Raw genomic sequence first — 27,241 nt, 5'->3', positions numbered from 1 at the left:
CAGGAAGACAAACCTGCTAGTTTTACAACAATGGGTATTTATCTTGCATCAGGTGAGTCATCAGCACTTCCAACAAAGAATCCAGAGAAACCAGTCCAACCACTTGTCCAACCCCTTGATGTGAGATGATGGTCTGTGAAGACGATTAGCAGTGTAGCACTGGCCAGAGAGCTCAGTGGTTTAGGGATCTGGCTGCAGAGCCAGAGGTTGGGAGTTTGAGGGGAGGGGAGGGGAGGGGACACCCCCTTGTTCCCCTTGACCCTGCCAAGTAAAACAAAACAAAAAACAGATTATGAGGATGCTGTGCCACATGTCTAGGCCAGGTATCAATCAAGATATATCCGTGGTTTCCATGAGCTGCCCCTGATACGGTTGTTGGGCAGACAACCAACGTCCGAAACCCCTAGCACAATCCATTGGGGGAACTCAGCACCCCCTCTGGCCCCTCTGCAAGCTCAGGCGGAGGAGATCCTTGGGCAGCAGGGGTGGTGGTGGTGCACCAAGAGGGCCCTGAGGCTGTCTCATCCTCCGGTCACAGGGCAGGGACGCTTGCACTTTGGAGATTGCTGGGCAGGGGACAGGATACATGATGGGTCAAGATGATCATCAGATCATGCCAGCTGTGTCTCCCAGGCACCTGCTGGGCCCAGCTGGATATAAAGCTGACACCCAAGCAAGCATCAGTTAGACCAGTCACAGCCTCTTCACCCGGGGTCAAATTCTGGACCACGCAGCTGTTTCTTGCATTTAAAAAAAGAGAAGAAGCTGGGGTTTTGTGACTGGGCAGGGTCAAGAATGCCCTGGTCCCTCTGCCGAAAGGATTTCCTTCTCTTTCCTTTCTTGCCCAGGGCCTGCTTTCCTGCCACCATCCAGGGACCCCGAGGACATCCCCCAAATTCTGAACAATGCAGCAAGAATCTCTCTTGGTTTTGCTGCCACAGGAGAACCCAGCTGCTCCTTTGGCAAAGGTCACCAGAAGACAGCCACCTCCTTGTTGAATAAATCAATATTTTAAGTTCAGAGAATTTCATTTCCAGCTGATAACAAACAAATCAGAGCACCGACTGGCTCACCATGATTTGGCAATTAAACCCGGAATCACTAATGATTAACTTGGTGGTGCCCTAGAGCATCACATGTGCAAAGTCCAGGGTGTGGAGCATAAATAAGGTCCCCCACCTGTCCTCTAGACATCCTGCTGCACCCGCTGCCAGCCACCATGGAGCCTCTGGGGACGGTCACCCTTTTCCTGGCATTTTGTATCTCTTGCCTTCTCCTCTTGGCCGTCGTGGGCAGCAGGACGCAGGGCAAGGGAAGGCTGCCACCGGGCCCAACGCCTTTGCCCCTTGTGGGGAACTTCTTGCAGCTGAAGACCACCTTCCTCAGTAAGGCTCTCCAACAGGTGAGCAGCAGGAGGAAGGCCTCCCATCGCCGGGCTCTCTAAGTCTAAGGGGTTGTGATTTCATGGCTGGCTCTTGTTCGCTGACTCTCCAGGTTTGGTTTGTTCAGCAGCTGAAACAAGCCTGAGCGAAGTTAGTCTGCAGGCAAATCATGACAGCAAGGGGGCATAGCAGTCTGAAGAGCGCGAGAGGTGTAGCATCCCTGCCCCAAGGAGCTTGCAGTCAGCTGTTTTTAGCCTCTTTCAGCAAAAGAGAGAGAGACTGAGACAAAAGACTTAGTGCATCTTTGAGGCTCCCCCATTGCATTCCTTCTGAGGATTCCTGGGTGACAGGTCACTTCAGGAACATAATAGCAAAGGGCCCAGCAACCCAACTGAATCACTATCCTTTGCTGAAAGTGGGTGTGTATCTCCATAGAGAAAGGGAAGGATAGATAGCCAGCCAGATGGACTGGCAGAGTCCCTGTAACTCTTCTGGCTTTAGATACTCCACCAACTGACGCTAACGTTGTGCTGCCTCCAAACCAGTTCCCCAGATTTTTTATCCAAGAGATTCTTCTCTTTCCTCCACTTCCTCTCCTGAATGGCAAAGAATGGACCATCTTCACATCCTCGACACTGGGGCTGTGTGTTTTTTTACAGTGGGGTCTTGACTTAAGAATGGCCTGAGTTACGAACATTTTGACTTAAGAACCACTCTCATAGGAAAATATTAACTTGACTTACATACTTAGATTTCAGTTAAGAACTGAAAAAAAAACCATGTGGGAGGCAGGGAAAGTGCAAAATTTGAGCTTTCAGTTAACTGTTGGCCAGTGAAAAGGGCGCCTGTCTGCTTCCTCACTCCTCCCAGCGTTTAGAGAGTGGATTGGGAGACAGTCTTCGGACTGCCTGGTACTGGACTGCCTGGACTGTATTTTCTCTGCCTTCCCTGAACCTTTCTTGACCTAAGAAAAAAAGAAACAAAATATTCCCCCCTCTAGTGGTCGAAGGCGGAATAGCAGCTTCCCATTAGTTTCTATGGACGGAAAAGAGCAGATACGGATCAAATGGTTTTCAATGCATTCCTATGGGAAATGCAGATTTGACCTGAGAACTTTTTGACTTGAGAATCGCCTTCCAATACGGATTAAGTTCTCAAGTCAAGACCCCACTGTACTCACTGCAAGCATAACTGGTCTTTCCCTGGTCTTTCTCCAGCTCAGTGAGAAGTACGGCCCCGTGTTCACTGTGCATTTCGGAGGGGACCCTGTCGTGGTTCTCCATGGCTATGATGTCTTAAAAGAAGCTCTGATTGATCGTGCAGATGAGTTTGCACCCAGAGGACACCTAGCGTTGGTTGACAAAGTCAACAAAGGGAGAGGTAGGTTTTGCTGGTTGCTAGTCCTCATGAGAGATGGGACCATATCATCCATAGGAGGAGGGAAGAGAGAGAGTCATTGAGACAAAAACCTGGGGTCAAAATCAGCTCACAGGCACTGATGTTCAAGGACATATTTGACTATTCACAGCCAGGGAGTAGAATTTATTTATTTATTTATTTATTTATTTATTTATTTATTTGTTGCATTTATATGCCTCCCATCTAGACATAGTCTACTCTGGGCGGCTCACAATTTAGAAGATAAAAACAATTTAAAATATACAGTTTTACATTAAACAAAATGATATAAAATGTAATATAAATTTACAATTTTAACAGTTAATTTAAAGCAAAGAGTCCCAAGATGGCAAGAAGAAAAAAGAAAAATAAGAATGACTTAATTGACCGAAGGGAAGGCCTGCTTGAATAGCCAAATTTTCAGCTGGCTTTTGAAAAGGCTGTTGGTCCCATTTTGGTCGCATTTGTTCAAATTCCACATGCATTTTCTCCCTGCCCTTGTTTCCCATTGTGCTGTGAGATGCTGATCCTTATTCCATACTGGAATTCATACACACTTTTTGCACATTTCCTCCAGATGGAGAGGTTTGTTTATATGTTTTTCCCATCAACTAAAATAATCTTCATTCGATTTCTTCTTTAACATTTTTAGTCTAAGACAGATAACATTTGAGTTTGTTTGTTCAGTCGTTTAGTCGTGTCTGACTCTTCGTGACCCCCCCTGGACCAGAGCATGCCAGGCCCTTCTGTCTTCCACCGCCTCCCGGAGTTGTGTCAAATTCATGTTGGTTGCTTCGATGACACTGTCCAACCATCTCATCCTCGGTCGTCCCCTTCTCCTCTTGCCTTCACACTTTCCCAACATCAAAGTCTTTTCCAAGGAGTCTTCTCTTCTCATGAGATGGCCAAAGTACTGGAGCCTCAGCTTCAGGATCTGTCCTTCCAATGAGCACTCGGGGTTGATTTCCTTTAGAATTGATAGGTTTGTTCTCTTTGCAGTCCAGGGAACTCTCAAGAGTCTCCTCCAGCACCACAATTCAAAGGCATCAATTCTTCGGCGGTCAGCTTTCTTTATGGTCCAGCTCTCACTTCCATACAACACTACAGGAAAAACCATAGCTTTGACTATTCGGACTTTTGTTGGCAAGGTGATGTCTCTGCTTTTTAAGATGCTGTCAAGGTTTGTCATTGCTTTCCTCCCAAGAAGCAGGCGTCTTTTAATTTCGGGGCTGCTGTCTCCATCTGCAGTGATCATGGAGCCCAAGAAAGTAAAATCTGTCACTGCCTCCATATCTTCCCCTTCTATTTCCCAGGAGGTGAGGGGACCAGTGGCCATGATCTTAGTTTTTTTGATGTTGAGTTTCAGACCGTTTTTTGCACTCTCCTCTTTCACCCTCATTACAAGGTTCTTTAGTTCCTCCTCACTTTCCGCCATCAGAGTGGTATCATCTGCATATCGGAGGTTGTTGATATTTCTTCCTGCAATCTTAATTCCAGTTTGGGATTCCTCCAGTCCAGCCTTCCGCATGATGTATTCTGCATATAACATTTGAGTAAGACAGTCAAGTTATGCCAACAAATGAATGATCAGGTGGCAAAATCCAGATTGTACCATGAAGATCCACTGAAGTTGGAACTTATTCCATTGCTTACCTCGTGGAAAAGCTGTTTCAGGCAAAAGTTAGTCTGTAAAGTCACACTTTGTCTTATTTTCGTTGCTGTTTAGTCTAGAGATATTTGCATGATTAACATGGTTTTGTCTTTGATCATTCCGGAGTATTCTGGCACAGTAGGAGAGCAGGTTGTCCGTAAAGCCAGTATTGGGGAAATATGGCCTTACAAGATAAAAGGAGTGACCCTACTGGCAAATAATATAGGAAATGGGATTCTGACGTCCAGATCCGCATGCGTAGTGTGATCTTTCTCCCTGGTTCCAGGGATTATCTTCAGCAATGGGGAAAGATGGAAGGTGCTCCGGCGCTTTGCCCTCACCACCCTGCGCAACTTTGGGATGGGGAAGAAGAGCATCGAGGAGAGGATCCAGGAGGAAGCCCAGTATCTGCTGGAAAAGCTCCGGGACACAAAAGGTAGGTCATGGAATAGGGAGGAAGGGAGGGGACACCTGCCCAGCCAGCCAGATCAGCCAAATCAACCCGGGAATCAATAGATCACCTTCCTCAACATAACTTCTTCCTAAACACCCACTCTACCAGCACTTATTTTGTTTCCCACCTCTGGGCTACGCTGTAGTAGGGCATGGGCTTCACAGGTGCAGTTTAAAAAGTAACTTTGTCCACTTCTGCTTTCTAATAAGTACAGATATATTTCATATTAACCTTTAATGAGGGATCAGGATCATTTGATTTAATAGATTATATACAATAAGCACTTTAAACAACCATGCCAAGACTAATTAGTTCTTTGAAAAGGACATCATGATTTCTTTATCCTTGTTTGAAACACCTTTCCAGAAATTAAGGAGCCACAGCAAAATAATGCTTCCATAATATCTCCCTTACCTTGAAAGTCCAATTAGGATCCCTGTAAGATGGTTCTGGCATGAGAGCACGTATCAACAACAAGAGGTTAGCGTAGATTCCAAAACTCGTAACACAACACCATACACCTAAACCGAGGTCTTAGTATGTACCAATTCACCATCAAGATTAACACCGGCTGTGCTGGCAGGAACAACTACTAGGATTTTGGGAATGGACTCAAGCGGCTAGAAAGCTGGAATGGACTTCAAGAGTCATCAAGGCAAAGTCCCTGTCGAAGTAGGAAAGGTAGCAAGATCCATAATATTGGAAGTGGGAAAAGATGATCAAGGAGCTCCTGCCTTGATCCCAGGGTTCACACCACTTTTCAGGAAACCTGGCCACCAACTCATTGTGGTTGAGTTGGGTGATCCCTGAGAATCTAGTGGGATCTTGCTGTGTCCCAGCAATCTCCCCCCCCCACCCCGATAGTGATCTCACCAGCAGCAACTAGTTCCAGGCAATGACAGGGTTCTGACTTTGATGTCAGGACTTGTCTGGCTCACTTGCAATGAGACTGCTTGGGGCAGTCTTCCCCTACCGGCCACCTCATCGCCCTTACACAGAGGTGCTCTCACTCCAAGCAGGGGAGATACCATGATCACAAGCAGTGAGAAAATTGTGATGCAGAAACGTTGTCCAGGCTGTTCTGCTCAAAGGGGAACCTCAACATCCTCCCCTTCACGGTCCTCACTGTGATGGGGCTGCAAAGAAGCGATTTGTATTTCTATGGAGGCTCTTGTTCATGCGGAGAGCCTGGGCAGGAACAGGGAGCCTCTCCTCCGCTCTCCCATCAGATCATGGGTCATGCAAGGTGAGCAAGTCTGTCTCCAGCTGGCATGATTGATGATGTCCTTTTGTACTTCCAGGGAAGCCCTTTGACCCCACCTTCCTGCTTGGCTGTGCTACGTCCAACATCATCTGCTCCATCGTCTTTGCAACCCACTTTGATTACCAGGATGAGAGGTTTCTAGCCCTCCTGGACCTGTTGAATGAGAACCTCAAGACTTTTAGCTCTCCTTGGGGACAGGTACGCCCTTTGGACATGGCCAAGGAAACACCTTTGGGTGGCATTTTGTTTACATTATGCATAGAGAGCTTCCATATGTGCACAAAACATGGAATCATAGAATCATGGAGTTGGAAAAGGTCTCTAAAGCCATTGAGTTCAATCACCCGCTAAGGCAGGTATCCAAATCAAAGTATATCTGTCCAGGTTCCTCTTGAATGCCTCCAGTGTGGGAACACTCAACACCTCTCAAGGTCAAACATGCCCAATTCTTTCAGCCTTTCCTCATAAGGCTTGGTTTCCAGGCCCCTTATCATCCTTGTCACCCTCCTCTGAATGTTTTCCACTTTGTTAGCATCCTTCTTGAAGTGTGGTGTCCACAATACTCAGGGTGAGGCCTAACCAGTGTTGAATAGAGGGGGACTAGCACTTCGTGGGACTTGGAAACTATACTTCTGTTATTGCAGCCTAAGATAGCATTGTCCTTTTTTGTAGCCACACTACACTGTTGGCTCATATTCAGCTTGTGATCTGCAACAACGCCAAGATCCTTCTCACTTGTAGTATTGCTGAGGCACGTAGCCCCCATCTTGTAACATTTTGTTTTCTTTCTTTTTCCAAGCTGTAGTATTTTGCACTTATCCATGCTGAATTTCATTCTGTTCTTTTCAGTCCAGTGCTTGAACCTATCAAGATATTTTTCAGTTTTGTCCATGTCTTCCAAGAAATTTGCTCTTCCGCCCAATTTTGAGTCACCTGAAGATATGGAAAACATTCCGTACTCCCTCATCCAAATCATTAATAAAAACATTGAAGAGCACCAGGCCCAGAAATGAGCCTTGTGGTTACTCACTTGCTACCTTCTCCCAGTTTGAGAAGGAGCCATTGATAAACTGTGTATCCACCTAACACATGTACTATCTAGCCCACAGCTCGTTAGCTTGCTAATCAGAATATCATGGGGAACCTCTTCAAAGCCTTTGCTGACATCAAGATATATTTCAACTGCAACATTCTCACGTCTACTAGGAAGGTAATCTGATGAAAAAACGAGATAAAATTAGTCTGCCAGGATGTGTCCTTGACAAATCCATGCTGGCTTCTAGTTATAAGTGCATTACATTGATGGTGCTTGCAGAGTGACTATGTTACAATCTGCTCAAGAATTTTTTACAGGGTTGATGTCAGGCTGACTGGTTGTTTAGTTCCCGTGTTCCACCTTTCCCCCTCTTTATTTTATTTATTTATATATATTTTTATTTGATTTATACCCCGCCCCCCTAGACAGCGTCTACTCGGGGTGACTTACAAAATCATAAAATATCATTAAATAGCAATAAAAACATCACAATCAAAATAAACATTCATAATCATAAAAACATTTGAACAATAATATAGTGTAATCAAGATGGGGAATAAAAGAACAGAAAGATAGAATTCAAGAATTGACAGAAGGAAAGGTCTGCCTAAAGAACCAAGTCTTTAAATGGCTCTTAAATACACCCAGCGAGGGTGCCAGGTGAATCTCTGATGGAAGGCTGTTCCATAGTCAAGGGGCCACTGCTGAAAAGGCCCGGTTTCTTGTTCTTTCTTTCCGGGCCTCTCTCAGAGTTAGGCCCCTCAACCGTCCCTCCTGGCTATGCTGACTAATTCAGGTAGATCTGGGTGGGAGAAGGCGATCTGCCAAATATCGAGGTCCCAAACCATTTAGGGCATTGTACATCATCATTAACACTTTGAAGTCAATGCGGAAATGAATGGGCAGCCAGTGCAAGGTGGCCAGGATAGGAGAGATGTGCTGGGATTTTCTCACCCCACTAAGAAGTCGGGCCTCTGCATTCTGCACTATTTGAAGCTTCCGCATCAATCTCAAAGGTAGCCCCACGTAGAGCGCATTACAGTGGTCTAATCACGAGATTATGAGCACGTGGACGAGAGTAGTGAGGGACCCCCCCCATCAAGGTAGGGTCACAGCTGGGCAATCTGCCAGAGATGAAAATAGGCGGAGCGGGCCACAGACACCACCTGGGATTCCATGGTAAGCACCGGGCCCAGATGTATCCCCAACCTGCGGACCTCACTCTATGCGGTGAGAGACACCCCCCAAAAGAGAGGGAGTCTCCCAAACCACCAATGGGGGGCCGCCCACCCTCAAGACCTCTGTCTTGTCCAGGTTGTCCATCTTGTCTTTGAAGACAAGGACAACATTAGGTCTTCCTCAGTCATCTAGCACTTCATCCATCCTCTATGATTTCAATAAAATAGTAAGTCGGTGGTTCTGAGAGTTTCTCAGACAGTTCTTTCAATATTGTCTCCCATATTCCACACATTCATGTATAGAGATCATGGATAGGACAGGTTCCTGGCCTTAAAGAGTTTGCAATCTACATATAGACTAAGGAAGTAACACCAGAGATGGAGATCCAAGAAACATTTTGGAGACCAAGAGCCTTCTCTCATTATTAGAAATCACCAGCCATCAGGCTCCCACAGTTTCTGCAGATCAGGATGTAACTTTGGGGTCATTTTTTGCAATTTTTTAATTAATTAATAACACAAACAAACATTCAAAACAGACACAGAACACATAATTGCGGAGAATATTTTCCATATATCCATCTAACATACTGTATAATACTGACTACATAAACCATATTGCCCTACTAAACATCTTTAGGCCATATCCGTTTGATATATAATTCTGACTACATAATCCCCAAAGATTAACATACATAAATTGTCAATATATAAACTTAAACCTGTATTGATCTTATATTCAAGCCACTCTTCATTGCATAAACCAACTATAGTTCATAAGTTACTTAATATTTTCATGTTTCTAGCTTTTCATCAATACTTTCTAAATAAATGTGATCCAAATAAGTAGTCTAATTTAAGCATTACCTGTTCTTATCAACCATTTAAGATATTCAGCAAGTAACTTTCCCATTTTTGTTATATTTCTTTGGTCCATGTATGAACCAGCGATATAAAGTCTCTATAGATTCTTTCACTTGCATACCCCTCTATCCAATACTTATCATAAACAATTCTAATTTCATCATAAAGGTACGTTAACCACACACACCTCTCCACACAAAGGCTCTAGGCCCGCTTAATACATTTCTGAGAGATCCCCATTTTTACAGGTAAAAAGACATTGTAAAACTAATTTTTCTATATAATTAATATATAGTAATTCACTCATATTTAAGCTCTCTCTATATACCATAAGAACCAAGGCATCTATTATTATTATTTATTTTATTTATTTTTATTTTTATTTATTTTTGGACTTATATACCGCCCCATAGTGCTACAAGCACTCTCCGGGCGGTTTACAATTTCATTATACAGGCTACACATTGCCCCCCCAGCAAGCTGGGTACTCATTTTACCGACCTCGGAAAGATGGAAGGCTGAGTCAACCTTGAGCCGGCTACCTGGGATTTGAACCCCAGGTCGTGAGCACAGTTTTAGCTGCAGTACAGTGTTTTAACCACTGCGCCATGAGGCTCTTATTCACTAACCTTTGTAAAATTCATAGCTACATATGTTTATCTACCCTTTAGTTTCCCATCTAGCCAAAATTGCTCATTGTGTAATTACTCATGTTGCTTTCTGTGTGACTATATATCTCTCAAAACCAAGAAATTTCATCATTTAATCCTCAGGTTACTTCCCCCCCCTTTCATTTTTGCTTCTCATACTTCCAACATTGATTTCTTACTCCCCTTTTGCCAGTTTTAAAATGCCATCTATGAAATTCCTTTAAGGCATTTTCTATGCGATTTACTAATTTCCTCTCAGTATAATCCGTATCTTGATTTCTGAGCAACACGGATCTATTTGACCTCTGATCATAAATTTCTGCCTCCAAATTCACCCATGCCTTCCCTTTAACATCATTTCCCATCAGGATAAAATCCATGTGCTTTCCCACTTTGTCCCCACCCCTCCTCTCCTCATTTCTAAGTATTTCATTCTGCTTTTTTTTAAAAGGAGTCTCCCTCTGGCTCTCCGGTGGCCGTTGTTCAATTGGTTCGAAGTAGTCAATCATTTCATCTCCCGTCTCCTCCTTAGGAATGGTGGGCTCTCCCTCCCTCTCTGCCGATGGTGGTTGTTCAGGTGGTTCAGTGAATAGTGTCTGTTTGTCTCTTGTCTCTGTCTTAGTGTCCAAGCCAAGAAAGATTCCTTTGATATCTGTCTCCAGTGCTGAAATTTGAGCCTTGAGATGGTTGATGAGATTAGATTAAAATTCCTGAAGACGACATATCATATAAATCTCTATTTCGAAATCCCAAAGTCTCGCCCTTAAATTTTCATCCAAAAACCATAAGAATCAGACAGTTGATGTTGCTCAGCTTTCCCTCCTCGCTCCTTGACCAGAACTGATTCAGAGTCTTACGGAGAACACTCTAGTCATAAAAGTGACTACTTGATTTACAGTCCTCCTTTATGGCTCAGAGTAAGGTTCCATAGATTTAAACTGTTCATAGTCATTCAAGATTCTCAGACTTCTAATTTATAAAAAGCCAAACCATAGGAGGGAGGGTTAGGGTGGAAAAGACAAGTTTCACTTTCTCAATTCAGTTATGGCGTAGTAAGAAAACCCTCCAAAGTTTGCCAAAATCCTCTGCAGCTTAAGAGATCATCTCCACAATCAAATTTTCCAAAGAGAAACAAAACATCTGGTCTGTTACTTGCCATAAAAATAGCCGTTCAACTTCTGTTTATGCAGTCAAATCATAAATCTTCCTTTCTCCCCTCTCCGGACAGTTACGCACCAATTCATCATGGCAACTTCATAACTCCTCCAAAAAAACAGATTGCAGTCTGGTTTCTCCGGCGTCTCCAGCTCCCCTGCTGCCAGCCCCACTTTCCTGTTAGCTACACCAGTGCAATCATCCATGCTTATCCAGGCATCCCAGAAGGAAATGGAACAGTTGACGTCATGTATGACATGTATGTGTGTCTTCTACTTTTTCCTTTAGCTCAGCAATCTCTTCCCAACTTTAATGAACCTCATTCCGGGGCCTCACCACACAATAGAGAAAAACACGCAAAAGATGGAAGATTTTGTTTTGGAGGCGACTAAACAGCATAAGGATACCCTTGATCCCAATGCTCCACGGGATTTCATTGACTGCTTTCTCATTAAAATGGAACAGGTGGGTTAAACACTGACAACTAATATAGTTCTCTGGATAGAGTGTTGGGCTCGGACTTAGGCGATCTGGATTCAAACCACTCTCTGACTGTAGAAACCCATGAGGGAAGGGGTGGTGGGGAGGAGTCACAAAAGTAATGAAGTTGGAATGGGCCTCTAAGGCCATTGATTCTAACCCCCTGCTCAAGGCAGGTGTTCAGATCAAAACAGGTCTGCCAGGTGGTTATCTAAACTTCTTTTGAATGTCTCCAGCATTGGAACACTCACTATCTCTCTAGGTCATAGAATCATAGAATCGTTGTACAGTTGGGAGAGTTGGTCATTGCTTCCATTGTCGTACTGCTCTAACAGTTACGAAGTGTTTCCTGATGTTCAGTCTAAATCTGCCTTCCTGTAATGTGAGCCGATTTTTGCATATTCTGCAATCCGGGATGCTCTAGAAAAGATCCTGTGTCTCCTGTGTATAGACTACTGTTGAATTTTCCTCATAACTTCCCTTTTTGTAGTCCTTCCTCTGGTCTGCACTCAGGAGTCCCTTTTTAAGCTTTTCTCCAAGCCACTTTCAAGGGTCCCACTCCTGCCCTTGCAGCATCAGGCTGCTAGGTCCCCTAAGCTCAGGAAATTCCCTTTTTTTTTCTTTGGTTTACTGGATTCCTTTTGGTTTACTGGATTATCTTTTGATCCCACAATGCTGCCACCACTTGTGGCAATGAACCCTTTGTTGCCCTATTTCTTTGGGCCTCACAAAAGAACACACGGCCTTTTCACTGCCACCAGGTATTCTCCTAATACTAATTTATGTCCCACACAGGTGCTGCCAACCCAAAGGGTCATAGAACTCAGGAAGCAGAGGTTTTAATTAAGTATTATTTTATTTTTGAACCAATCAACAGGAAAATCACAATAGAACTGGTTCAGGTATTAATGCATGTTGAATCATGTAGTCAATCACTTTTATTCTGAACTGCTGAATGCTTTCAATCAATATCTCTCAGGTAGTGTTTATACATTCATTCCTGCTTGTTCAATGTGTTTTAAACTTCTCAATTTCCTCTCCTAACCCCCGTAGATCTATTCACTAACCCTCTCCTACATTCTCCTAAACCCTAACACCCTCTTTCCACATCTTCCTTTGGCCCTGACTCTTTCTAACTCTCCCTAACTCCAACTGTCTATCTCTTCAACTCCCCTAACTGTCACTCTAATTCCACCCCTCCTGCTCTATCCTTGGCTCCTCCCCCTTAGCTGCTGTGATGGACAGGCAGGGATGACGTCACCTTTTTGCATTCCGCTACAACTACCTTTCAAGTCTCTGAAAAGTGCTATCACATCTCTCCCCCAGTCCTCTCCTCTCAAGTCTAAACCTGCCCAGTTCTTTCAGTCTTTCCCCATAAGACTTGGTTTGAAGCCCTCTGATCATCCTTGTTGCCCTCCTCTGAACTTGTTCCAATATTTCAGCATCCTTTTTGAAGTGCGGTCTCCGGAACTGGACACCATACTCAAGATGAGGTCTAACCACTGCTGAATTGAGGAGGAATAGTACTTCCTGGGATTGCTAAATAATATATCTGTTAATTCAGCTTAAAATATCTTGCAGTCCTCAAAAAAATGACATAATCAGGAAGCAACATGATGGCAAAGAGTGGATACAACTCAAGAAATGACAAAGCCTCAAGGTAGGTCACAGTATGATGGTTTCTGTCATCATCAGCTTGGGTGAACATAGCTCCCAGCCCGACGTTGGACCCATCCGTGAAGACCAGAAACATGAAGTATCTGAGTCAAGATGTACCAGAAGTATGACAAGGAAAAAACAGAGGAGTAGTAATCTACAACAAGATGACTAGAAAAAAATGAAGATTTTTTTCAGTCAATGTAAATGGCCTAAACTCACCTCAAAAACATAAAAAGATCTTTCTCCAATTGCAGAAACAGAAATCTGATATTATATGTATTCAAGAAACCCATATGAAAAGAGCAGACTTAAAACTGCTAGAATGACCAAGATTAGGAAAATTATTTGCAGCTTTGGACGTAAGTAAAAAGAAGAAAGATGTGGCTATGTATAGTAAGAAAGAACTAGATTCAAAACTGATTTTCGCCTCAGATAATGGAAGGATATTAATGGTGGAAATCCAAAGAGAATCAAAGAAATTGCTAATTGTCAACATCTATGCACTAAATGGAAATCAAGAAAAACATTTTAAACTGGAACTAGAATTGACAAATATAGATTATGATTATTCCTTTGTGATGTGAGATTTTAATGCTCCCATCTCTTCACAAAGAATTAGGCACAAAATCAGATAAAATAATTAAAAAGAGAGAGGTACAATCTCAAGAAACTTTTTACAACTGGCAGAAGAAGTAAAAATCATAGATGCTTGGAGAACGTGTAATCCAATGACAAGAGACTACACCTTCTACTTGAATAGACATAAATCATGGTCAAGAACTGATACATGCTGGATCTCAACAAGCTTAATGACAGAATTGGAACAAATAGATATTTTACCTAATACATTTGCAGACCACAATCCAATCTCATTAAAATTGGGTAGTAAATCAAGAGAATTTAATTGGAAGCTTAATATCGTGCATTTAAAACTGAGGATTTTAAGAAGCAAGCAAAAGAAGAAATGAATTTTTTTTTTCTTTAAACAGAATATTAGGCCAGAAACCTCAATGATTATGGTCTGGGAGGCAAGTAAGGCATTTTTTAGAAGAATAGCTATAAGATTTGCAGCAAAACACAAAAGAGAAAGACAGAAAAAACATGAGACTTTGGAAAGTAGATTAGCCTCAGACGAGTTGCAGTTGAAACAAAACCCGAGAAATACAGAATTGAAAGAGAGGATAAAGTCTATATAACACTAGATAAATATATTGTTCACCGAAGAAACTGCAAAGCAACTTAAATATGCAAAGCAAAAATTTTTTGAAAATGCAAATAAATCGGGGAGATGGCTGTGGCACACCTCCGTCTCTGTGACCTATATTATGTTCTGGTTCCTCACAAAGACACAAGCTGCATCTCTCTTCTCACACTGCCACCAGGTGTTTTCTTTTAAACATCAATTAATTCAAGGACACACCAGTTAACAAATGCATTGAGTTTATTTATCAGGGTGGAGTTAATGATTGGTTGAAAATAACGGTGTCAATCACAGAAAGCAAATCAAGTATGTAAACTAGGATGTATTTAACTACTTCTGTTACTTTAATATATATCCCTGTCACATACAGCACTGATGGTACCTATATGTCATGGGTTTGGAGGGAAAGTTCCATCCTATGGGGAGTGGAAGGCGGGACATCAGGGGGGAGGAGCTGTACTGTATATATTTGGGGGAAGTCCTTCGTAAGGGGGCTGACGTGGAGAAGTGGAGTTGGAGTCTGTGGGTCAGACTGAGTACAACTGTTCGTCAGATAGTACATACCTGATAGGTTCAGGTTTCTATCTAGGTAGCCAGAACGGATAGGTTCAGGGTCTGTGCGTTACCTTAAAGTGTTCCGTGGGAACCAATCTGTTGTATGTGTATGATTGGGACTATACCAAGTTCCAGTATCCTATTTACCTGATCCTTTTATTTACCCTGTTTGTTTTTTCAATAAACCTTGTTCTCTTGTTTATTAAAATCCATTCCTGGTCTGGGTGACTTGGTAGAGCGAATGGTTGGTGGCAGCATAACTACAGGGTGGGATACTCCAGTAGGTCTGGGGTTGCTACAATCCCAATCTCCGATCTCAATCTACCTCAATCAATTCCCTTTGAACCTCTGATCTCATTCTTGATGTTTGTCCTCTCACTCTACTCTCACTGTATCACTTTCTCACACTCCTCCACTCTCACACTCCTCCTATCTATCTCACACTCCACCAAAAAGCTCACACAAAACTCAACTGAACTGAACTCCCTATCTCCTCCAGACTCTTCCTTTTGTACCCCACTTCTCTCCTGCTCCTGCCTTCCGTCCCCCTCATTGGCTGTCCTGTCAAGGTTCCATTGTGACAGGCAGGTGGTGACTGGGGTACCCGCTACAATGGCTAGCTTACAGATTAAGGAAAGAGAAGGAGATAACAATAATACGAACATTGAAAGATGAAACAGGACTGGACAAATTTAAACAGGAGGAAATAAAAAAAGATTGTTGAGGATTTCTATTGAAATTTATACAATAAAAAGGAAATAAAGAAGCTCAGAAAGAATATGTATGGAAATATAACAAAATGAAATTGACTAAAGAACAAATTTAGTCCTTAAACAAGCCTTTAACATATGCAGAAATTATAGAAGCCCTCAAAAAACAAAAAAATGGGAAAGCACCAGGCCCAGATGCTCTGCCAGCAGAATATTATAAAGAATTGGAAGATGTATTACTTAACCCATATAAGAAGCTTTTGGAATGTGTTGAAGAAAAGGGGAAACTGCCATCAGCATGGACAGAAGCAATAATTTCCCTTATTCACAAGGAAAACACGGAGGGAAAAGAAATCCAAAACTATAGACTGATTTCATTGCTAAATGTGGATTATAAAATATATGCGACCATGTTGGCAACTAGACTGAAAAGAATTTTAATACAGTTAATACATCAAGATCAGTCTGGGTTCATCCCAAAAGGGCAGATGAAAAATAATATAAGGATAATCCTAAATTCTCTGGAATTTTATGAAGCACACTTGGAGAAACAGGTGGCTATGATATTCTTGGATGCGGAGAAAGCCTTTGACAATCTTGGTTGGAATTTAATGTTGTATCAGCTGGAAGTGCTACAAGTTGGAGAAAGATTCTTGAAACTAATCAAAGCAATTTACACTCAACAAAAGGCAAAAGTGAGAGTTGACGAAAGAAATACAGATACAGAAAGGTACTAGACAAGGGTGTCCACTCTCACCACTACTATTTATCTTGACTCTAGATATTTTAACCAAGCAAATCAGAGATAAAAAGGAATTAAAAGGACTAAAAGTAAGAGGTCATACTTATAAATTCCAAGCTTTTACAGATGACTTAGTCATTATAATGGAAGATCCAATGGACTCAATAGAAGACTTGATGGAGATGCTGAAAAAAATTGGTGATATGGGAGGAATGAAAATAAACCAAACGAAAACCAAAACACTTGTTAAAAATATGAGAGAACAAGAATGACAGACGTTAATAGAAAAGACTAACTTCCAAGAGTAAAAGAGACTTAGATATTTAGGCATTCAAATTACAAAGAAGACGAGCACACTATTCAAAGATAATAATATGAAATTGATTAAAGAGATACAGATCAACTTGGAGAGATGAGACAAATACAGATCAACTTGGAGAGATGGGAAGAGTGGTAACTATCAAAATGAATGTCTTGCCAAAAATTTTATTTTTATTTCAGACAATCCCTATAATATTAGAACAGTCCTTTTTTTTCAAGAACTCAGTAAGATAATTATGAGATTTGTATGGCAAGGTAAAAAACAAAGAATTAAAATTAAAGCAATGCAAGATGCCAAACAGAGGCCGGTTTTTGGTCTTCCAGACTGGGTTTTGTACTTTAGATCCTGCGTATTAGATTGCTGCCTTGTCGTGGCGAAGGGGCTTGAGCAACTCAGAGAAGCTATGGGCTATGCCATGCAGGGACACCCAAGACGGACAGGACATAGTGGAGAGTTCCGACTAAACGCAATCCACCTGGAGTAGGAAATGGCAAGCCACTCCAGTATCTTTGCCAAGAACGCCCCATGATCAGAAACAAAAGGCTAAAAGATATGACGCTGGAAGATGGGCCCCTCAGGTCGGAAGGCGTCCAACATGCTACTGAGGAAGAGTGGAGGACAAGTACAAGTAGCTCCAGAGCTAATGAAGTGGTTGGGCCAAAGCCGAAAGGACGCTCAGCTGTGGACGTGCCTGGAAGTGAAAGGAAAGTCCAATGCTGTAAAGAAAAATACTGCATAGGAACCTGGAATGTAAGATCTATGAACCTTGGGAAGCTGGAGGTGGTCAAACAGGAGATGGCAAGAATAAACATCGACATCCTGGGCATCAGTGAACTAAAATGGACAGGAATGGGCGAATTCAGCTCAGATGATTATCATATCTACTACTGTGGGCAAGAATCCCGTAGAAGAAATGGAGTAGCCCTCATAGTCAACAAAAGAGTGGGAAAAGCTGTAATGGGATATAATCTCAAAAATGATAGAATGATGTCAATACGAATCCAAGGCAGACCATTCAACATCACAATAATCCAAGTTTATGCACCAACCAGCATTGCTGAGGAGACTGAAATTGAACAATTCTATGAAGATTTACAACACCTTCTAGAACTGACACCAAAGAAAGATGTTCTTCTCATTCTAGGGGACTGGAATGCTAAAGTAGGGAGCCAAGAGATAAAAGGAACAACAGGGAAGTTTGGCCTTGGAGTTCAGAACGAAGCAGGACAAAGGCTAATAGAGTTTTGTCAAGAGAATAAGCTGGTCATCACAAACACTCTTTTCCAACAACACAAGAGGCGACTCTATACATGGAAATCACCAGATGGGCAATATCGAAATCAGATTGATTATATTCTCTGCAGCCAAAGATGGAGAAGCTCAATACAGTCAGCAAAAACAAGACCTGGAGCTGACTGCGGTTCTGATCATCAGCTTCTCATAGCAAAATTCAAGCTTAGACTGAAGAGAGTAGGAAAAACCACTGGGCCACTCAGGTATAATCTAAACCAAATCCCCTATGAATATGCAGTGGAAGTAAAGAACAGATTTAAGGAACTAGATTTGGTGGACAGAGTGCCTGAAGAACTTTGGATAGAGGCTCGTAACATTGTCCAGGAGGCAGCAACAAAAACCATCCCAAAGAAAAGGAAATGCAAGAAAGCAAAGTGGCTGTCCAACGAGGCCTTAGAAATAGCAGAGAGGAGAAGGGAAGCAAAATGCAAGGGAGATAGGGAAAGTTACAGAAAATTGAATGCAGACTTCCAGAGAATAGCAAGGAGAGACAAGAGGGCCTTCTTAAATGAACAATGCAAAGAAATAGAGGAAGATAACAGAAAAGGAAAGACCAGAGATCTGTTCAGGAAAATTGGAGATATTAGAGGAACATTTTGCGCAAAGATGAACATGATAAAAGACAAAAATGGGAGGGACCTAACAGAAACAGAAGATGTCAAGAAGAGGTGGCAAGAATACACAGAGGAATTATATCAGAAAGATTTGGATATCCCGGACAACCCAGACAATGTAGTTGCTGACCTTGAGCCAGACATCCTGGAGAGCGAAGTCAAGTGGGCCTTAGAAAGCCTGGCTAACAACAAGGCCAGTGGAGGTGATGGCATTCCAGTTGAACTATTTAAAATCTTGAAAGATGATGCTGTTAAGGTGCTACATTCAATATGCCAGCAAGTTTGGAAAACTCAACAGTGGCCAGAGGATTGGAAAAGATCAGTCTACATCCCAATCCCAAAGAAAGGCAGTGCCAAAGAATGCTCCAACTACCGTACAATTGCACTCATTTCGCACGCTAGCAAGGTTATGCTCAAAATCCTGCAAGGTAGGCTTCAGCAGTATGTGGACCGAGAACTCCCAGAAGTACAAGCTGGATTCCGAAGAGGCAGAGGAACTCGAGACCAAATTGCTAACTTGCGCTGGATTATGGAGAAAGCCAGAGAGTTCCAGAAAAATATCTACTTCTGCTTCATTGACTATGCAAAAGCCTTTGACTGTGTGGACCACAGCAAACTATGGCAAGCTCTTAAAGAAATGGGAGTGCCTGACCACTTTATCTGTCTCCTGAGAAACCTATATGTGGGACAGGAAGCAACAGTTAGAACTGGTCATGGAACAACTGAGTGGTTCAAAATTGGGAAAGGAGTACGGCAAGGCTGTATATTGTCCCCCAGCTTATTTAACTTATATGCAGAATACATCATGCGGAAGGCTGGACTGGAAGAAACCCAAGCCGGAATTAAGATTGCCGGAAGAAATATCAACAACCTCCGATATGCAGATGATACCACTCTGATGGCAGAAAGTGAGGAGGAATTAAAGAACCTTGTAATGAGAGTGAAAGAGGAGAGTGCAAAAAACGGTCTGAAACTCAACATCAAAAAAACTAAGATCATGGCCACTGGTCCCATCACCTCCTGGGAAATAGAAGGGGAAGATATGGAGGCAGTGTCAAATTTTATCTTCCTGGGCTCCATGATCACTGCAGATGGAGACAGCAGCCCTGAAATTAAAAGACGCCTTCTTCTTGGGAGGAAAGCGATGACAAATCTTGACAGCATCTTGAAAAGCAGAGACATCACCTTGCCGACAAAAGTCCGAATAGTCAAAGCTATGGTTTTTCCTGTCGTGATGTATGGAAGTGAGAGCTGGAGCATAAAGAAAGCAGACCGCCGAAGAATTGATGCCTTTGAATTGTGGTGCTGGAGGAGGCTCTTGAGAATCCCCTGGACTGCAAGGAGAACAAACCTATCAATACTAAAGGAAATCAACCCTGAGTGCTCACTGGAAGGACAGATCCTGAAGCTGAGGCTCCAGTACTTTGGCCATCTCATGAGAAGAAAGGAGTCCTTGGAAAAAACCTTGATGTTAGGAAGGTGTGATGGCAAGAGGAGAAGGGGACGACCGAGGATGAGATGGCTGGACAGTGTCTGCGAAGCAACCAACATGAACCTGACACAACTCCGGGAGGCAGTAGAAGACAGGAGGGCCTGGCGTGCTCTGGTCCATGGGGTCACGAAGAGTCGGACACGACTAAACGACTAAACACACACACACATTAGACTGGATAAAAGAATGGATAATTTTGGAAAATGATAGATTACTCAATTTGGAAGGACATGATCTGCAGTTCAATTGGCATGCTTTTTTATGGTATAAAAAGGATAAAGAGCAAAAGCATTTTAATTCACATGTGATAAGAAGAGCATTATTAGGAACTTAGTAAAAGATTATTCAACAAATTTACCAAAAAACACCAGTATGGGTATTTACCTATGGAGCCCTTTACACAACCTAATCTTATGATGAAAGCAAAATTCTATTGTGAGTTAAGGTCTAAAGAAGAACTAGAGACACACAATATTTACATAGACTGGTGGTCCAGAGCACAACTGGAATCTAGATACAGAAAAGACAAAATAGAGGATTTCTATTCAGAACAAACAACATTCGATAAATTTTTATTAAACTCAAAAGATAGAATAATTAAGAAAATGTATAATTATCCGTTAGAAATTGAAATGCAAGATGAATTGGTTAAAGAATGTATGATTAAGTGGGCACAAAATATAGGTCATGATATTTATATTGATCAATGGTTGCAAATATGGCAAAATAATATAAAGCTCACAAAATAGGTTAATTTTAAGGAGAACATATACAAGATGTTTTATAGGTGGCATATGACTCCAAAAAAAATTGTCCAAGATGTATACAGATGTATCAAATGTCTGTTGGAAATGTGAAGCAGATGTGGGAAACTATTATCATATATGGTGGACTTGTAGAGTAAGGAAACAATATTGGATAGAAAAGCATACTGTGTTGCAGCAAATATTGCTTTGTAAGGTTCCATTAATCCCAGAACTGTTTTTATTGAATATGATATCAGATAATACAGTGGTGCCTTGCTTAACGATTGCTCCATTTAACAACGAAACCGCTTAACGTCAACATTTTTGCAATTGCAATAGAATGGATGCTAGCATATTTTCTTTCTTCTCCCCCCAACCGCAACCCTTTTTTCCCCTCACACCCCCTCTTACCTTCTGTACCCCATAACCTAACCCAAGTTATTAAAACAATTAAAAAAACCTGCCCATTGCCAAATCCATCACCAAGTGTTCATTTTTTTTAAAAAAATATGCTCAGATAGAATTTATTACTTATTTATTCTGACACTCCATAGAGGAAGTGTTTAATTTGCCAATATCCTGAAGTGGTTCTCCTTTAAGTTGTCTTCTTCAGCCATGTCACAATAGGAGAAATTGACTGCAGAATTAGCCTTGAAAGCTCACTTTGGTTTGTTTCCAGTGATTACACACAAAGGGAATGAACCAAAATAGAGCAATTCTAACACCAACAAAAAAATCTGGAACCCAGGAAGGTAGGAATGCTCTCGGGATGGCCTATGTTTCGCTCCAGCTCTTTGTTATGTGATTGCTGGGAAAAGGAGCAAATCAACCTATTGTCACAGCAGAGCAAACTACATGCCAAACTCAGTCTTCCATTGACAAGCTACATACACTTTTTCTTCCAGTTTGAATATATTCTAAATGTTATATTCTTCCTAAATTTCACCACCACAACTAATTTAATGCCATTGATGGTATATATTTCTCCAGGAAAAAAAGAACAGCGCGTCAGAGTTCACCCCTGAAAATATGCTGACCTCCATACTTGATTTGTTTGGAGCTGGAACAGAAACAACCAGCACAACCCTCAGATATGGGCTCTTGATTCTCCAGAAATACCCGGAGGTAGAAGGTAAGACAGACCCTTCAACTACCTGCTGGCAGCTCCCCTCCATTCCCTCCCCTCGGTGGTCTCCCCTTTCAGGTTTTCGGTGTCTCATCACAGCCCCATAGAATTCCTGCCTTGCTGCCTGGGTGATTCCCAGAAATGGCAGGATTTGGGGTGATCATGGAAGTTAGCTTGGGTGCCAGTGGGTAAAGGAGGACAGTAAAAACACAAGTGAAACCAGGAAGGATCCACCAGAACCACCACCAGAAAAAGAGGGGGGAACGGGGACTCTGTTGTCTTTCTGGCAAAAGGCTTTCTTCAGGGAAGCTAAATATTCAGAAATACTCTTCCAGACTACTTGGAGAGAGCTCTGCTTCCAGGATTCAAAAGCAGAGAGCATGTATCTGTTTTCCCCTTCAATAAAAGTAGGCACCCAACTCCTCTGAAGAACACCTATCATCTGAAATATGTTGGGCCATGAAGAAATAATGGCTTGCATCTCGGGGTCTCGTTGCAGGGGGTGATCAGGGAACAGAGCTGGAGAATGGAGACTAATCAGAATAAAATGTCACATAGAGGACCCCAAAGCCCCCATACACCATATATCCTTTACTGCTGTTACTTTATTTATTTAAACCATTTTACCCTGCATTTTAACTTTAAAAAGTTTTACACCCACGAAAGGCAAGATTAAAGTTTGCAACAAATACTTAAAACGATAAAACAAATACAGTGGTGCCCCGCATGGCGATGTTAATCCGTTTTGGATTAATCGTCACTATACGGAAACATCGCAATGCGGGCGGGAATACCCCATAGAAACGCATTAAATTTTGTTTAATGCGTTCCTATGGGGTGAAAACTCACCGTTATTCGAAGATCCTCCATAGCGCTGCCATTTTCGCGTCCTCGGTAAGCGAGGAAATCGCGCAAAAATGGTTGTGGCGGCCATTTTGGGCACCCGGTGGCCATTTTGGAACCGCCAATCAGCTGTTTTAGAAACATTGCAATGCGAAGATCGGTAAGCGAAACGCTTACCGATCATCGCAATGCGATGTTTTGCCCATTAAAACATCGCTATGCGATTGCATTAGTGATCTCAAGAAATAGATCTCTATGCGGATTCGTTGTTGAATGGTGAGCACGTTACGCGAGGCAGCACTGTAATATACTAAAAAAAATTCTGTGAGGTCAGATCTCCCACTGAGGTTTCAGGGCTTCCGGGGCACGTCAGGGCACTGGTGCTGACCCTTTCCCATCCCTTTCCAGAGAAAGTGCATGAAGAGATTGACCGCGTGGTCGGTCGAGCCAGGGCACCGTGCATAGCTGACCGCGGGCAGATGCCTTACACAGACGCTGTCATCCACGAAATCCAGAGGTTCATCTCTCTTGTCCCACTGAGTGTCCCCCACGCAGTGGCCAAAGACACCACCTTCCGACAATACATCATCCCAAAGGTACCGTCTCTGTTTCTCGGGCAAAACAGGAGCTCCTGTGTGACCAAGGGGACTGATGTAGGCACATGGATCTTGGCAGGGCTTGGGGCTGTATTTCTGTCTTGCCAGGATCCAAAAAGCTGGGCTTCAGAGGGGCAAGTCCTTAAGACGTGGCCAAAAAAATCAGTGGGCATATTAAATTTTGTTTGTGGACCTTTTTTTGTTCTTTTTGTTTACAGACCTAACATTGAAATCTGCCCATTGAAGTATTTAGTTGGTTGTTGTGGGTTTTCCAGGCTTTTTAGTTGTGTTCTAAAGGTTTTTCTTCCTAACGTTTCCTAACAATTCGCCAATCTCTGTGTCTGGCATCTTCAGAGGACAGGAGTCAGAACTCTGTGCTCTGTATTTAGTCATTTCACAGTTGGTGCATGTGGGGTCCTCTAAGTGTCCTCTAAGAGGATAAAAACTTTCCAACTTTTAGACAGATGAGCATGCTAGCCATCTTCAAAATCTGCATGAAAATAATGTTTGGTCAGAGGCATCCAGACTTTTCAGAAGTTCTGAATCAGAATCGGACCTCATCTAAAATGTGGGGCCCAACTGGTGAGGGCAGGGAGAGGGATGGGAAGAGCCACTGCCTGATAGAACGACACTGAATCAGGACTCAGGCCAACGTCCATGCACTCATCCAAGTGAACGGCAAACATAAAGGCTTGAAGGCAACAGCTGGTCCCAGAGAGAGTAGATTCCCTGCACCAGAGGGGAAACCGATAAGTCCCAACCGAGCTCAATTTCACTGATTTTAAGAGGTCCACCTTTGCTTAAAACATTGGATTTGGACAGAAAAGCCAAGAGGAACGAGAAGGAAAGGCAAAGGTGTTATGAAAGGGCATTTAAACCTGGCTCTTGGCTGGGTGAAAGGAGGAGAATCACAAGCTACATCAAAAGCATCTCAGCTCAAACACGGACAGCAAACGGCATAACCGGCTTCTTTTCTCTCTCCTCAGGGTACCACCATCTTCCCTGTCCTGACCTCTGCGCTGTACGACAGCAAAGAGTTTCCAAACCCCACAGAATTTGACCCACAGCATTTCTTGAACAAAGACGGGACCTTCAGGAAGAGTGACTACTTCATGCCCTTCTCGGCAGGTAAAAGGGCTCTTCCCTCCAGCCAATGGCGCTCCTGACTGGCTCTTTGGGGGCTCCCTCGTCTTGCACCACTAGGGCTGGGAGGATCACTGATGGGGGTCAACATCATGCCCCTCCTGACTTTTCCTTGCCTGTGACAAGAAAAAGCCATAAAACAATTCTGCTCACCCTGGAAAAGCACTCCATAGAGCTTTCAACAGGAGCTGAAGACAAGAGCAAGACGTACATAAAGGAAAACTGCACAAAGAGTCAGTTGCACAAACTGATTACAGTGGCTGCTTTCAGGCATTGGCTTTGAAGGATGTCAAGCATTATGAACAACATCTCTTCCCTCTTGGCTTGCTCTGTGTTTTTGTGCAAACTTGACATTGCTCATCATTTCTCATTGTAGACTAAATAGCCCACTGGTACAGTAGTTATAAAATGTTTACTTCTTTAAACAGAGCTGCATTTTGGAAACGAAGGCAGCCAATGGGTCACTTAGGGATTTTCAACAATGAAACAATGCAGTGCTATGCCACTTAGCAATAATTAATTTTTTAAAAGGAGAAAAGATGAACCTGAAACATGGCACCACCCCGCTTTGGGCCATAAAAACTACTTTAATGGCTACTGGCTGAGAGCTATTGCAACAGAGAAGGCAGAAAGTGGGGAGTGAAAAGGGAGGGTCACATGGCGACCAAAGGGACTGAAACCAAGTGATCCAACAACAGCATGTGGTTGACTAGATGACAATGGCAGGGGATCCAGGAATTCGGTCCATGTGTACAGAAGGAGTAAACGAATCAAGCCATACTGGACCAAACCACTCAAAAGTGACTCAGGCCGGCTCCTTCCCTGTACTTAATACAGCCGTACTTTCAGCTTCAAATTTGGTTCCTTAATGGACCAGAAAGAAGAAATGAGCCTACAGTTTTTGTTATTCCTCTACTACTGCTCCATGCCCTGCAGAGTCCCTTGTCCTTCCTCTTCCCCATGACAATAAGTAGAAAGGAGGCTGCAGGTAATGTTACCAGGAGATGTTCCTGGAGGGCCACATTCCCTACAAATTTGAGCCCCTTGACCTTGTGGTGAAGTTTCCCCCAGCTGTTAAGGAAGACCTTCCTCTTGCTTACCTTCCCACCTTGGTTTCCCTTGCAGGTAAACGGATCTGCGCAGGGGAGGGCCTCGCCCGCATGGAGCTGTTCCACTTCTTGACCACCATCCTGCAGCACTTCAAACTGAAACCCCTCCAGGATCCCAAGGACATCGACCTCTCTCCCCTCATTAGCAGCACCAACAATCTCCCTCGGCCTTATCAGCTCTGCGTTCTCCCTCGCTGAGGGAGGGGGCCTCCGGCTCAATGTATTTGCATGCCAATTATGTTTTTCCACATTCATTTTAGCCATTTTTTCTGTCTCCTCAACTTTGGAACCCAGTGCTTTCAGATGCTTCTCAACTCCTGAAAGTGATTTATTCATCTCAGCCTTTAACTGTGATTATTTAGATCCATTGTTGATCCAATGATCCATCCATATTGGCATGTAGCTGCTTATTATTTGTTTCCAATAATTTCTTGAATTAATTTATCATGTTCTGTATCTTCATCATATCACTTCTCTTAGTTGGAATATCTCAAATCCTGTATGTGTTATTAGCTGTTTGTTCCTTAGATGTTTCTCCTCCCTCTTTTTTATAATCACTGAGACTACAATCATCTACTCTGGCAAAAGTTCTCATGCAGGAACCTAGCTAGTTAGAAAACAACCCTACTTACTTAGTCCCTCTCAGGAAGCTGAGCTTTTTCGTCTTTCAAACTAAATATCTCACGCGTGATATGACTGCTTTTCTTCGGAATTCTTTTAAAAGCCATTACTGAGGAGCCAGGAGCTTTCGCTGTTGGCCAGATCTTCACTGCCAGCCCCTCCCCACTTCTCCATCCAGACAGATGTCATTCAAGCAGAGAGAGAGTCAAGAGGGGTCTTCAGCTGATGGTTCTGAGAGGGGCAGTTTTCTCTCTACCCTTGACTTTCCTGATTGGCCTGAAATCGCTTTGCATGGGCTACACTGCCAATTACAAGGGCAAATACACTTAAAAGCAGAGTGCAGGTTTGCATTTTGGATGCATGGCCTGTTGGGTCTCTTTGTGGCTGGTGTTTGGGAGAAGGCAAAGGGAGACCAGAGAGCAGAGATCGGCTGGATTGGTCCGGTTGGCTCAGTGGGTCTCCAACTACACCTCATGGAACTTCACCCCTGCATGGGGACGCAACTCCACATGTCACCTAATTGTTCAAGACTGGCCGCTATCTCACTTTCTGAATGAAAGTTGCTGCAGTGCCCATTGACTGGTGCTGTTGATTGTTTCCATGGAAAACCTTTTGCAATAAAATTGCCAGTAAATACAGCCCTCTGGTATGTCAGCAAAAATGTTACTCATAGAGTCGCTGTATCTTTCTCATAGTTGAATATTTGTTTGTTTGTTTGTTTGTTTGTTTGTTTGTTTGTTTGTTTGTTTGTTTGTTTATTTATTTATTTATTTATTTATTTATTTATTTATTTATTTATTTATTTACTGCCCATTTAGAATGTGTCTACTCTGGGCGATTTACATATATCATAAAAAGAAACTAAAGTAAAATCCAGATTAATCACAGAGTCCAAGGTGGGAAAGGAAGAAAAGAAGATTTTAAAAAAGGAGAGAGAGAAAAGAAAAGGGGGGGAAA

At 42.7% G+C, this 27,241-nt stretch overlaps 1 protein-coding gene across 2 annotated transcripts; it reads left to right on the top strand.

The window, feature by feature from the left end:
- The first annotated feature begins 1,204 nt into the window (after positions 1–1,204).
- Positions 1,205–26,151, top strand: LOC110070439 (cytochrome P450 2C19). Of its 2 annotated transcripts, XM_072986963.2 has the most exons (9): positions 1,205–1,402; positions 2,600–2,762; positions 4,718–4,867; positions 6,187–6,347; positions 11,321–11,497; positions 21,837–21,978; positions 23,224–23,411; positions 24,398–24,539; positions 25,680–26,151. In XM_072986963.2, the coding sequence occupies exons 1-9, from the start codon at positions 1,220–1,222 to the stop codon at positions 25,859–25,861; spliced, it is 1,488 nt and encodes a 495-aa protein (XP_072843064.2). In that variant the 5' UTR covers positions 1,205–1,219; the 3' UTR covers positions 25,862–26,151. The 2 variants fall into 2 exon arrangements, with proteins under 2 accessions (XP_072843064.2, XP_072843065.2); XM_072986964.2 differs by lacking the exon at positions 24,398–24,539.
- The last annotated feature ends 1,090 nt before the right edge of the window (positions 26,152–27,241 follow it).

The sequence above is a fragment of the Pogona vitticeps genome, chromosome 1, assembly GCF_051106095.1.
Source record: "Pogona vitticeps strain Pit_001003342236 chromosome 1, PviZW2.1, whole genome shotgun sequence".
Taxonomy (NCBI): domain Eukaryota; kingdom Metazoa; phylum Chordata; class Lepidosauria; order Squamata; family Agamidae; genus Pogona; species Pogona vitticeps.
The sequence above is the reverse complement of the archived record's forward strand: the minus strand, read 5'-3'. Positions and strand labels throughout refer to the sequence as shown.

Bases quoted from the DNA above. Each gene is read 5' to 3' on its own strand.
- LOC110070439 (XM_072986963.2), top strand. From the start codon at position 1,220: ATGGAGCCTCTGGGGACGGTCACCCTTTTCCTGGCATTTTGTATCTCT. The intron at 1,403-2,599 runs GTGAGCAGCAGG...GTCTTTCTCCAG, and splicing joins TCAGTAAGGCTCTCCAACAG to CTCAGTGAGAAGTACGGCCC. The intron at 11,498-21,836 runs GTGGGTTAAACA...ATATTTCTCCAG, and splicing joins TTCTCATTAAAATGGAACAG to GAAAAAAAGAACAGCGCGTC.